The 14,192-nt window shown below is 44.5% G+C and overlaps 1 protein-coding gene across 3 annotated transcripts in view; it reads right to left on the bottom strand.

The window, feature by feature from the left end:
• Positions 1 to 14,192, bottom strand: part of LOC109908466 (semaphorin-6D-like) — a 164,034-nt gene that overhangs the window by 47,992 nt on the left and 101,850 nt on the right. For all 3 annotated transcript variants that reach the window (XM_031789410.1, XM_031789408.1, XM_020507117.2), the window contains exon 3: positions 4,244 to 4,452. In XM_031789410.1, the coding sequence (XP_031645270.1) occupies positions 4,244 to 4,391 (148 nt within the window). In that variant the 5' untranslated portion in view covers positions 4,392 to 4,452. The remainder of the gene's footprint in view (positions 1 to 4,243; positions 4,453 to 14,192) is intronic.

Here is a 14,192-nt window from a genome sequence, read left to right on the forward strand (position 1 = left end):
ACTACTGAACGTAACGCGCCAATGTAAAATTGGATTTTTTTAATATAAATATGCACTTTAACGAACAAAACATACATGTATTGTGTAACAATACAGTCCTATGAAGTCCTATGAATGTCATCTGATGAAGATCAAAGGTTAGTGATTCATTTTATCTCTATTTGTGCTTTTTGTGACTCTCTTTGGCTGGAAAAATGGCTGTGTTTATTCTGTGGCTTGGTGGTGATCTAACATAATCGTTTGTGGAGCTTTCGCTGTAAAGCATTTTTGAAATCAGACAGTGGCTGGATTAACAGGAATTATATCTTTAAAATGTTGCCTAATACTTGTATGTTTTAGAAATTTGATATATGAGATTGATGTTGTTTCGTATTTGTCGCCCTGCAATTTCATTGGCTGTTGGAGAGGGGTTCAACAAACACGCCCCCATAAAGAAAATTAAAATTAAAAACAGGTTCAGCCCCTGGTTCGACCGTCATCTTGCAGAATTACTCCACCTCAAGAATTGCATTTGGCGAAAGGCTCGGCACATACATACTTACGCTGACTGGCTCCCGTTCAGGCAAATGAGAAATAAATACACCCAGGCTATACGGAAGTCCAAAGTTAGTTACTTTAAGGAGCAGTTCTCTCTCTGTGGGTCTAACCCAAAGAAGTTCAGGAAAACGGTTAAAGACGTGGAGAATTAACACCACTCCTCACAGCTGCCCATGTCCCTTAATGTTGATGTGGTTGTTACTAACAAGAAGCACATGGCTGAGCTCTTTAATTACCACTTAATTAAGTCAGGTTTCCTATTTGACTCAGCCATGCCTCCTTGCCCATCCAAAATTTCCTCATCTCCCTTCTAATGCGACTAGCCCCGATGCTCCTCCCTCTTTTCCCCTTGCCCCGCTACAAAGTTTCTGGTTGGTTTAGACCCTTTCTTCTTTAAGGTTGCTGCCCCTCTCATCGCCACGCCTATCTCTGACCTTTTTAACCTGTCTCTCCTCTCTGGGGAGGTTCCCATTGCTTGGAAGGCAGCCACAGTTTGTCCTATATTTAAAGGGGGAGATAAAGCTGATCCTAACTGTTGTAGGCCTCTTTCTATTTTTCCTTGTTTATGAAAAGTGTTGGGAAAAAATGTTAATAATCAACTGGCTTTCTTGATGTCTATAGTATTCTCTCTGGTATGCAATCTGGTTTCCACCCAGGTTATGGAAGTGTCACTGCGACCTTAAAGGCCGTCAATGATGTCACAATTGCCCTTGATTTTAAGTGATGTTGTGCTGCTATTTTTATTGACTTGGCTGAAGCTTTTGATACGGTAGACCATTCCATTCCTGTCGGCAAAGGAGATCTGGTGTCTCTGAGGGGTCTTTGACCTGGTTTTAACTACCTCTCTCGAAGAGGACATCTGCTGTCTCAGCCACTGCCTGTCACCAAGGGAGTACCCCAAGGCTTGATCCTAGGCCCCACGCTCTTCTCAATTTACATCAACAAGATAGCTCAGACAGTAGGAAGTTCTCTCATCCACTTATATGCAGATGATACAGTTTTATACTCAGCTGGCCCCTCCCCGGATGTTGTGTTAAATGCTCTACAACAAAGTTTTCTTGGTGTTCAACAAGATTTCTCTGCCCGTAACCTTGCTCTCTCTTATTCTCTCTTTTTTTCTCTCTCTCGGAGGACCTGAGCCCTAGGACCATGCCCCAGGACTACCTGACATGATGACTCCTTGCTGTCCCCAGTCAATCTGACCGTGCTGCTGCTCCAGTTTCAACTGTTCTGCCTTATTATTATACGACCATGCTGGTCATTTATGAACATTTGAACATCTTGGCCATGTTCTGTTATAATCTCCACCCGGCACAGCCAGAAGAGGACTGGCCACCCCACATAGCCTGGTTCCTCTCTAGGTTTCTTCCTAGGTTTTGGCCTTTCTAGGGAGTTTTTCCTAGCCACCGTGCTTCTACACCTGCATTGCTTGCTGTTTGGGGTTTTAGGCTGGGTTTCTGTACAGCACTTTGAGATATCAGCTGATGTACGAAGGGCAATATAAATACATTTGATTTGATTTGTGAACACCACCAAAACAAAGGTCATGTCACAAGTGTGATTACTACCTCTCGGGGGTTTAGAGCTTGAGGTAGTCACCTCATACAAGTACTTGGGAGTATGGCTAGACGGTACACTGTCCTTCTTTCAGCACATATCAAAGCTACAGGCTAAAGTTAAATCTAGACTTGGTTTCCTCTATCGTAATTGCTCCTCTCTCACCCCAGCTGCCAAACTAACTGATTCAGATGACCATCCTACCCATTCTAAATTACAGAGACGTAATTTATAGATCGGCAGGTAAGGGTGCTCTCGAGTGGCTAGATGTCCTTTACCATTCGGCCATCAGATTTGCCACCAATGCTCCTTATAGGACACATCGCTGCACTCTATACTCCTCTATAAACTGGTCATCTCTGTATTACCCGTCCAAGACCCACTGGTTGATGCTTATTTATAAAACACTTTTAGGCCTCACTCCCCCCTATCTGAGATATCTACCGCAGCCCTCATCCTCCACATACAACATCCGTTCTGCCAGTCACATTCTGTTAAAGGTCCCCAAAGCACACACATCCCTGTGTCGCATCTTTTCAGTTCGCTGCAGCTAGCGACTGGAACGAGCTGCAAAAAAAGACTCAAACTGGCCAGTTTAATCTCAATCTCTTCATTCAAAGACTCAATCATGGACACTCTTACTGACAGTTGTGGCTGCTTTGTGTGATGTATTGTTCTCTCTACCTTCTTGCCCTTTGCGCTGTTGTCTGTGCCCAATCATGTTTGTACCATGTTTTGTGCTGCTACCATGTTGTGTTGCTGCCATGCTATGTTGTCTTAGGTCTCTCTTTATGTAGTGTTGTCTCTCTCTATGTAGTGTTGTCTCTCTTGTTGTGATGTGTGTTTGGTCATATATTTATTTTATTTTTTTTAATCCCCGTCCCCGCTGGAGGCCTAATGCCTTTTGGTAGGCCGTCATTGCAAATCAGAAATTGTTCTTAACTGAGTTGCCTAGTTAAATCAAAATCAATCCGTCGAGGCTGGCCTGTGACCATCTTCTCTCCCATAGTGCTGCATTAACTGTTCAGGCCAGGGGTATCAAACATATGGCCCATGGGTCGGAGGGGGTACGACCCCTGGGAAAAATGAGTTTGACACCCCTGGCTTAGGCCTTTCTGTCCAACTTGGCTTTTGTAGCTGAATTAGCAGACCTCTAAAATGGGACACTATCTGAAATTACAATCTCCTCGGGGGAAGCATCTTTCCCCCAACCAAGCAAGTCCGACTCGACTGTTTAAAGATTTCAACTCGGGGGTGATTGGGTCAAGCAGAGCAGTGATTCGCTGTGGGGCAGAAAGGGAGAAGGATAACTCCACCTCGGCGACCTCTCGTCCCTTTAATTACTCCTCAGCACTTTCACTTGCTTTAAAGTTTTGGGCGCCACATCGCCATGGAAACCTCTAACCCAGTTCCTCCAATTAGCCTCTGCGAGGGAGATGATTTTGGCGGTGGAGCTGGGCGCTGGATGTATTACCGTACATAATGGACATCCTGGGGAGTTGTGAGGGGTTCTGACGCCCAGACACCTTCAGACCTGCTGACAAATGGCCCTCATTACACCTGAGATGGGCTCCACATATAGATCTATTAGTGTGGCTATTTATGCTAATGTTCCACTCCTCCTGATAGATCAATTAAAGTGCCAGGCCTTAGTCTCTGTCAACTCTTAAAGGATGAGGCCGGCGACTGCAAAAGCCAGGACCTCCTTACCACATCTCCTACTGATTAGGTGTGTGTGGTCCAATCAGATTTTGTATTATGTCATATAGCTAAAATGTTTAGCTATTTGATTTCGATAGTCGTAATTATGTATTTGAACAGGGCTGCCCAAACCTCTTCCTGGAGATCTACTGTCCTGTAAGTTTTCAGTCCAACCCTAATTTAGCATATCTGATTCAGCTAGTTAAGATCTTGTTGAGCAGCTAATTTGTAGAATCAGGTGTGTTAAATTAGGGTTGGCTTGAAAACCCACAGGACGGTAGATCTCCAGGAAGAGGTTTGGCAGCCCTGTACTGACATAGATCTGTAAGACGACTGACAAAATATGTGTACATACAACTGACAAGATGCTGTCCTTTAATGGTACATCAGAACTTCATGCCCCCCTGAACTAAGGAGCAACATTGCATCATGACAGGCTAGCACTCACGTTCTCTCCCCACAATGCTGATTGGCTCCAGGTCCTGGGGGAAGGGTGTGACTCCTATGGCCAGGTGAGGTAAGAGGGCTGTGAGGGCTAGAGCCAAGCCCACCGCCAGAAGGGGGAGGGGCCGAGGCGACCAGGGCACCAGCCTCATTTTGGCAGGGGTTCACCACACCTCACCAGAACAGCATGGCCAACAGCAGGCACACCACCACCTAGAAGAGGAGAGAGTGAAAACAGGTTAACCTAGCTACAACCAAAGTTAGCTGTACCCATATCTGTTAAAACGGTCACAGGCTAATGTGAATGACTACAACAGCAGCATCGGCTTCATAATGATCACTATAATTCTGCCATCAAGTTCTACAGTAGCTGTTGGAACTTTGAGTTTGGATACTAAACTCTCATTAGCATGCGATGCTCATTGCCAGTGCGGCATTGTGATTGAGTGTTAGCTGAACTGTGATGGCAGTGTGAACACAGAGAGAGAGAGAGTGAGAGTGAGAGAGAGCGAGTGAGAGAGTGAGAGAGAGAGAGAGAGAGAGAGAGAGTGACAGGAACAGAGAGAGAGGTGAGGCCACAAGGGCCCCTGACTGGGACACCTGGCTCATTTACTCCCAGCCTTCAGTCTTTCACAGGTGACTTCACACAATTAACCACCGCCCCCACAGGGGAACGCGACTCCCTCTGTCTGCACCAAGACACCAGGCCCAAGGGGAGGCGACAGGTACCCACTTTCCCCTAATATACAAAACAAACTATAAATTGTTTGACTAGATGGGAAAAACGAGCGGCTCCTGTAAGAAGGTCAGAAGATTCAAGTTTTAGCAAAGTTTGCTCTCTGCATTATTAATCACTCAGGTAAGCTATGCGTCAGATCTGAATTGTCTCGAAATGCTAATTTCCACATCTGCTTGATTTCTGAGATGAGACCGGGACAGATGGATGCGGATTGCGCAGGGATTTGTTCAACTAAATCTTCAGAATGCTGTGACCTGTGTTTTGGCACCAACTTAATAAGGGCAGCGTGTCCTCTAAGGGTTTCAACTCAGCACAGCCCAGATTGATGTACTGCACCAATGAGATCCTGCCACACAGCTTTTAAATGGGGAGCCGAAAACAAAGTCAACAGAGATATGATCCCCATCAATATTGATAACGGGCTGCCTCATTCTGATTCAGAGGAGACGGTTGCATTTAGCGATGAGGTCAAGCGATGATCACAGTGTCATAAATCGAGGGGAGGTGGTGTCTGCTCCTGTTTACTTCATGAATTACCGCCTCCTGCCTGGGCGATATATGAGGACATTACTCCCAATGGATTAACTCACAGGCTTTTAGGCTTCTCAGAGGAGGCAGACAGCTTGAGCAAACAGGATATGATGCTGTGGCTTCCTGTCTGAGCAGGCCAAACAGCATGTCCCCCTAACACCACTGTCACCCCATCTAACCTGAATCTATCATTGAAGATCTAAGATCTTAGTACATGCTCTGATGGTTGAACAATGCCCTCAAGTTAAAGAGTAGGCTCACATTTATACTGCTTATTCAAATGCTTGAGGGATCTTGAAATATAAAAAAAAAACACTTGGTAAAGTTGCAGCTAAAAACCATGCTAAATAAACTATGAAATGATTTGCACAACTGTCTCTCTGCTCTCATGAATATGCATAGACTAGACCGACGATCATAAACATGTAGAGTGCGAAAATCAAAGGTTATGGAGACTGGGCAGAGATCAAATATCGACAAATCAACATTTATCCAATGGCTATAAAGCCAGGAAAATGCAAATATGACACAACAAGACAAGCACAGTGCCTGCAGGAGCTTAGGCAAGACAGTCCAACAAATGCACTGACCCTACAGACCCTCTGAGGCTTCTGGACCTTCCACAGACTTCCACACAAAGGCACTGAGTGGATGAGCTTCTTGGCGTGTTTATCAGCAGCACCCTGAAGAGTTGCCGTTTTCTGTTTGTGAAGTTCTCCACATGTTGACGAGCCTCACAGCTGGGGATGGATGTGGAGCTTGTGGAAGTGGAAAATGCTATTACGAAATGCCCAACGTAATCCAATTCAGTCCTAGCTACAGTAATGTAATATAAACCAGCATAAGTCCCTTTGATCTGGTGCATACACTGTTGTTCTGGGGTTCACTTCCAGACAGGTGCTGGTGGTGGGGATTTGGCAAGGAGCCTTTATCTAGGGCTTGATGACAGTGACATGGTAGAAAGAACCCTATCATGTAGACTTGAAACGTACTGTATGTGAGGCACGTCCAGTCTTTCATGCTGAGTGAGTGACAGATGTGATGCTAAGCATCACTGTGAGAGCAGGGGCCGACTTCCACCTCTTTATAAGACATGCATAGACAGTCGACAGTGACAAAGTCAACATCTTTGGAAGTTGCAAAAGGGACAGAGACTCAGAGGCTCACTATGCTCAATCCCCATAAAGACAATGGCTTCATTTAACAGTGTTTTAAGATGTGGTTTTACAAATATATTTGGGGCCTGCCTTCAAATTGCCCTGCATGTGGAGCATCTAATGTGTTCATGTGGTTTATCGCCTCAACCCGTAAATTCTTCAGCTTCTTCTCACTGGGATATTTCTTGATCTAAAACCCGATACCAGGATCCAGCTGCTACCGCCACACCGAATGCCGCCCGCCAAAACATGCCAGTTCACAAACCCACCGCACCCTCCCCATAAACATGTAAACCATGGAGCACCCTTCAGGAATGTGTTGCTCTCCTTTTTCTTTCTCTAATCAATTGCCTTTTACAGAGTGAATGGGGAGGCAGGCTGATGAGCTGACAGCTGTCGATGGGAAATAAGCCACTGCGACCCACACTCTCTCTGTGCGCTGTTTTGGATGGTAGGTGTGGGATCGTTTTGTTTTTAATGAACTGGACTTGTCAAGCCATCTGGGAGATACTGCCAGTTGGGCCTCTTTGTAGGGCAAGGAATTGAGGGCCGCTGGGGCCGTACATTGATTATCTGACATTCATTTGGATTAGACCAGTGCTGGTTCTGTGGTTTGATGAGATGTCTTCAGTCTGGTGGTTTGAGGGTTTTTCACAGCACTGTGCGAAAAGAAAACTTCATGATGAGAAAATGGGAGCCTTTATGAGTGGTGGATGAGGCCACAGTGTCATCTTTAAAAAGGATCCATTTTAATTCATACATAAACAAGTCAATCTTTATGACCCAGCTTCAGTTTGGCCAGGGACCACTGTTCCATAAAAAGATGCAATTAGATATTAAATGTAAATTGAATCCTCAAATCAACCGCTTTATGCACCTGTCTGCTCCAGGGACGTTTATTTTCTGCCAACACCTGTCATTCAAACTAAATCGAGGCGCATTATCCCAATGCAGACCCACCCCCTCTCATATGCTGTGACCTCACAAACTGAACACCGCAGACATTTCACTGGGGGGGGGGGGCTATTCCCTTCATTGTTTTGGATAACAGGGCAATAGCTAACCAACATCTCTCACCTCCCGCCTCTGTGCCTTGGGATGCCACAGGGCCCCAGATAAGTAGGAATTGAATGTGTCCACCCCCAGTATACATGGGCCTACATAATGAGGGTGCATGTCTCTGGCCATAGACCATTACCCACCCGGGGCTCTGCTGGGGACTCTCACATCACCATGGCGATGAGCAGGGACAGGGGGCCAGATGATCTGCCGCAGAATGTGTGTGCGGTCGGAGTGTGTAGCCCTTTGTGGATGTGTGTCTACCTCATTTGGGAAAGGGAACGCTGCAATGCCTGTTAAGCTCTCTGACCATGTATCCCCTGACTGTCGTGACTTTTCTCTGGTCTGTTTACTTTCAGTGATCCAATGATCTTTCACAACTCATAGCCGAGGAAGCATATTGTTTATTCAAGACTGAGGTTACCTCAGGAATTGGCACTCAGTTTTCTTTTCATTCCGACAAACAAGTTTGACCAACACCTTATACATTTTCTGCTGTGCAAAAACAACTTCATTGGAAGAAAACTCATTCAAGACATGCATCTTGTGAGTGACCTTGCGCTACAAAAGATCCCGTTGTTAAGAATGGGCAACATTGTCCTTACCCTACTCTCAGAGAGTTCATCTGACTGTCGATATCTGAACACTGTCCCATGATGCACCATCACAAGGCTGACGACTAGCTGCTGCACAGAGACCGTTTTCTAGTCTCACACACAACTCTCCTCTTACCCCGAGACATCCACTCTCCTACAGAGTACTCACAGTGTGGCAGCATTGTATGCAGCTGATGAGTCACATATGGTTTTCAGGAAGTATGATGCTCCTCTTATCACTCTGAATTCTCAACTCTCCGCCTTTGGTAGATTTTGTGTTACATGCTACTTCTCAACAAGACCCTCAACTTCCCGGGGCCCTTTCAACTATCTACATGACCCCCTCAGACAGAGGAACTTCGCTAATTAGATTTCCAATGGCTAACCACACAGACGCCGATGAGGCAAATTGGAATTGGGATCAAGGAGCATTGGGCAATAATTGGGGAACAGACCCCGCAGGATACGGAGGAGATTTCTATGGGTGACTTTCAGACGACTACTATTGGTGGTGCTAGGAGTTCATCCTACTGTTGCTTGTAAATTAACTTAGTTTAAGCCTGGAGACTTTGAAAGCACCTCTACGAGTTCAACCACATCTAGCAAGGCCAGCAGGCTTCAGGCCGTTTATAGCCTCTGCTGGTGTAACTACTTTCACAGTAGTTTTAAACATTTCTTTATCAGTTACTTCTGAATTCTACTTTCAGTTGGGGCAGGAGTGCAACAATTTTGGATGTCAGGGTCAGAGTTGCAATATTGGCAGGGTTTGACAGACCAAGTTCTGTGAATAAAGTCAACACTTGATCTAGATGAGGGTCAGAAACTTAAAACCTGTTAAGGCTAGGGCAGAATACTGCCCCCGTTGGTGAAATGCGTGCCCATAGTAAACTGACAAAAAATCTGTAAAAAATTTGCTGTTGAATAACAACATGTCAGTTGAAGTTGATGGGGAATTTCAGAGGCCCTGTAGTAGCAACATGAGAGCGGCTCAAGGGGGGTCTTAGAAAGCTCTATTAGCATGCCTGGTCAAGAGGGAGTGACGGCTGGCTTCTTTCCTTTTGGCCCCCATAGTCCCTTAGTTCTGGAATTTGCATTTCAAACTGATGGGGGCAGTGTCGTGGAATCTCTCCTTATAGTCTTTATCTGAACAGTTGCATGGGCAGGAGGAAAGAGGTTGGGGGAGGGGAGCGAAGATGTGGGGCACCATGGCATCCAGGGTGAGATGTGTCTGTCAGTGGAGGTCAGGACCCTCCCTGCCATCACTGCCACTCAACTTGCCTCAAAGGCATGCTGTGATGCCCTCCTCACCCATAGGGTTCAGACAAAGTGACGGGTCGTCCTGTGAGATGGGCCATCTATTGTCACCCTACGTAGGAGTTCTCTACGCCGTCCACATGGAAGGGTCCCCACAGATTAAAGCCTGTTTGTTAGCCACGGGCAGCGCATCAAGCCTCCAACTCATCCCCACCAGCTCCTCTCTCTAGTAATGATGTTGGGCTGAATCAAGTTGACAGTGAGAATCAACTAAAGTTGTACTGTAGGAAGAAGTGATACTGTACAAAGTCAGTGCAAAAACATGTTCAGTAACCCTGGGCTGAAGGCCCTCTAAAAATGGGACAAAGGGAGTCCCTAAACATTAGTTCGAAATATCGCATCAATGTTCAAGGACCGAGAGATGTTGACAACCAAAACACACAACAGCAGTGATGCATAGAAAAAGAACTGGCACCCATTACTTTCTGTTTACTTGTATCAATCTCTGAGAAAAGTGCCTCTGCCACCAGTCTGGGCCTAAACCTGTAAGGCATCCCGCCACAGTGGGCGAGCTGGCCAGACTTCAGAAAGGGATCTATGCGAGACACAGACTCTGAGACGGTCGTCTGATCGATCGGGAGAACCGCTGAGAGTGTCATCCATCGTCTTTGTGTCTACTTGAGATGAAAAAAGCCCCAAAGGCTATCAGCGAGAGAGAGATCAGACGCACATTAATGTTATCCTCTACATTTGTCTGCCTCATCTTCATTATTTATTTTTATCTTCAGACAAGCCCTGTAATTCACAGGAAAATCCCTCTCTCTCTATCCATCCATCTACAGTATCTATCCATCTACAGTTGAAGTCTGAAGTTTACAAAAACTTAGGTTGGAATCATTAAAAATAGTTCAACCATTCCACATATCTTTTGTTAACAAACTATAGTTTTGGCAAGTCAGTTAGGAAATCTACTTTGTACATGACAAGTCATTTTTCCAACAATTGTTTACAGACAGATTATTTCACTTATAATTCACTGTATCACAATTCCAGTTGGTCAGAAGTTTATATACACTAAGTTGACAGTGCCTTTAACCTCTTGAAGCTAGGGGGCACTATTTTTATGTTTGGAAAAATTACGTTCCCCAAGTAAACAGCCTATTTATCAAGACCAGATGCTAGAATATGCATATAATTGACAGATTAGGATAGAAAAAGCTCTAAAGCTTCCAAAACGGTCAAAATATTGTCTGTGAGTATAACAGAACTGATATTGCAGGCGAAACCCTGAGAAAAATCAAACCAGGAAGTGGCTTCTATTTTTGAAAACTCCATGTTCCATATTCTCCCATTGCTCCATTTAATGGGATATCAACCAGATTCCTTTTCCTATCGCTTCCTCAAGGTGTCAGTCTTCAGACATAGTTTCAGGCTTTTATTTTGAAACATGAGCCAGAAAGATAACATCGCGTCTGGTGGTCACATGAGTTTTGCTCACGCAACAGAGTTCGGACAGCCATTTCCTTTCCCTCTCCTACTGAACAAGACAGTTGCGGTTGATATATTATTGATTATTTGTTTTAAAAACAGCATGAGGATTGATTTAAAAAAAAAAAACGTTTGACATGTTTCTATGGACATTACGGATATTATTTGGAATTTGTCTGCGTTGTCGTGACCGCTCTTTCCTGTGGATTTCTGAACATAACGCGACAAACAAACGGAGGTATTTTGGATATAAAAATAATCTTTATGGAACAAAAGGAACATTTGTTGTGTAACTGGCAGTCTCGTGAGTGAAAACATCCAAAGATAATCAAAGGAAAATGATTAATTTGATTGCTTTTCTGATTTCCGTGACCAAGCTACCTGATGCTAAGTGTACTTAATGTTTTGTCATGCGATCGATAAACTTACACAAACGCTTGGATTGCTTTCGCTGTAAAGCATCATTTCAAAATCTGAGATGACAGGTGGATTAACAAAAGGCTATGCTGTGTTTTGCAATATTGCACTTGTGATATCATGAATATGAATATTTTTAGTAATATTATTTGACTGGGGCACTATGCTATTCAGCGGTGGCTGATGACAATTATCCCGCTTAAGGGATGGGTAGCGTCAAGTAAACAGCTTGGAAAATTCCAGTAAAATGATGTCATGGCTTTAGAAGCTTCTGACAGGCTAAATGACATCATTTGAGTCAATTGGAGGTGAACCTGCGAATGTATTTAAAGGCCTACCTTCAAACTCAGTGCCTCTTTGCATGGGAAAATCAAAAGAAATCAGCCAAGACCACAGAAAAATAATTGTAGACCTCCACAAGTCTGTTTCATCCTTGGGAGCAATTTCCAACGCCTGAAGGTACCACGTTCATCTGTACAAATACTAGTATGCAAGTATAAACACCATGGGACCACGCAGCCGTCATACCGCTCCAGAAGGAGAGGCATTCTGTCTCCTAGAGATGAAGTTACTTTGGTGCGAAAAGTGCAAATCAATCCCAGAAGAACAGCAATGAACCTTGTGAAGATGGAGGAAACGGGTTTTAAACTATCTATATCCACAGTAAAACGAGTCCTATATCGACATAACCTGAAAGGCCGCTCAGCAAGGAAGAAGCCACTGCTCCAAAACTGCCATAAAAAAAGCCAGACTACAGTTTGCAATTGCACATGAGGACAAAGATCATACTTTTTGGAGAAATGTCCTCTGGTCTGATGAAACAAAAATAGAACTGTTTGGCCATAATGACCATCATTATGGTTGGAAAAAAAGGGGATGCATGCAAGCCAAAGAACACCATCCCAACCGTGAAGCACGGGGGTGGCAGCATCATGTTGTGGGTGTGAACTTCAGAAAATGGATGGCATAATGAGGTAGGAAAATTATGTGGATATATTGAAGCAACATCTCAAAACATCGGTCAGGAAGTTAAAGCTTGGTCGCAAATGGGTCTTCCAAATGGACATGGACCCCAAGCATACTTCCAAAGTTGTGGCAAAATGGCTTAAGGACAACAAAGTCAAGGTATTGGAGTGGCCATCACAAAGCCCTGACCTCAATCCTATAGAAAATTTGTGGGCAGAACTGAACAAGCATGTGCGCGCAAGGAGGCCTACAAACCTGACTCAGTTACACCAGCTCTGTCAGGAGGAAATGGGCCACAATTCACCCAACCTATTGTGGGAAGCTTGTGGAAGGCTACCCAAAACGTTTGACAATTACCAAATACTAATTGAGTGTATGTAAACTTCTGAGCCACTGGAAATGTGATGAAATAAATAAAAGCTGAAATAAATCACTCTACTATCATTCTGACATTTCACATTCTTAAAATAAAGTGGTGACCCTAACTGACCTAAGACAGGGAATTTTTACTAGGATTAAATGTCAGGAATTGTGAAAAACTGAGTTTAAATGTATTTGGCTAAGGTGTATGTAAACTTCAGAATTCAGCTGTATCTATTTTTTTTAATACTTTTATTTAATCAGGTAGGCTAGCTGAGAACAAGTTCTCATTTGCAACTGCTACCTGGCCAAGATAAAGCAAAGCAGTTCGACAGATACACAGAGTTGCATATGGAATAGACAAACATACAATCAATAATACAGTAGAAAAATCTATATACAGCATGTGCAAATGAGGTAGGATAAGAGATGTAAGGCAATAAATAGGCCATGGTGGCAAAGTAATTACAATATAGCAATTAAACACTGGAATGGTAGGATGTGCAGAAGATGAATGTGCAAGTTGAGATACTGGGGTGCAATTGGAGCAAGATAAATATGTAAATAAATACAGTATGGGGATGAGGTAGATTGGATGGGCTATTTACAGATGAGCTATGTACAGGTGCAGTGATCTGTGAGCTGCTCTGACAGCTGGTGCTTAAAGCTAGTGAGGGAGGTAAGAGTCTCCAGCTTCAGAGATTTTTGCAGTTTGTTCCAGTCATTGGCAGCAGAGAACTGGAAGGAGAGGCGGGCAAAGGAAGAATTGGCTTTGGGGGTGACCAGTGAGATATACCTGCTGGAGCGCATGCTACGGGTGGGTGCTGCTATGGTGACCAGTGAGCTGAGATAAGGCGGGGCTTTACCTAGCAGAGACTTGTAGATGACCTGGAGCCAGTGGGTTTGGCGCCATGTATGAATCGAGGGCCAGCCAACGAGATTTCGCTTTGTTGCGAAATAGGATGCCGATTCTAGATTTAATTTTGGATTGGAGATGTTTAATGTGAGCCTGAAGGGGAGTTTACAGTCTAACCAGACACCTAGGTATTTGTAGTTGTCCACATATTCTAAGTCAGAACCGTCCAGAGTAGTGATGCTGGACAGGCGGGCAGGTGCAGGCAGCGATCGGTTGAAGAGCATGCATTTAGTTTTACTTGCATTTAAGAGCAGTTGGAGGCCACGGAAGTAGAGTTGTATGGCATTGAAGATCATTTGGCGGTTAGTTAGCACGGTGTCCAAGGAAGGGCCAGAAGTATACAGAATGGTGTCGTCTGCATAGAGGTGGATCAAAGAATCACCAGCAGAGCGACATCATTGATGTATACAGAGAAGAGAGTCGGCCCGAGAATTTATCACTGTGGCACCCCCATGACTGCCAGAGGTCCG

Source organism: Oncorhynchus kisutch, linkage group LG2 (genome assembly GCF_002021735.2).
Source record: "Oncorhynchus kisutch isolate 150728-3 linkage group LG2, Okis_V2, whole genome shotgun sequence".
Lineage (NCBI taxonomy): Eukaryota > Metazoa > Chordata > Actinopteri > Salmoniformes > Salmonidae > Oncorhynchus > Oncorhynchus kisutch.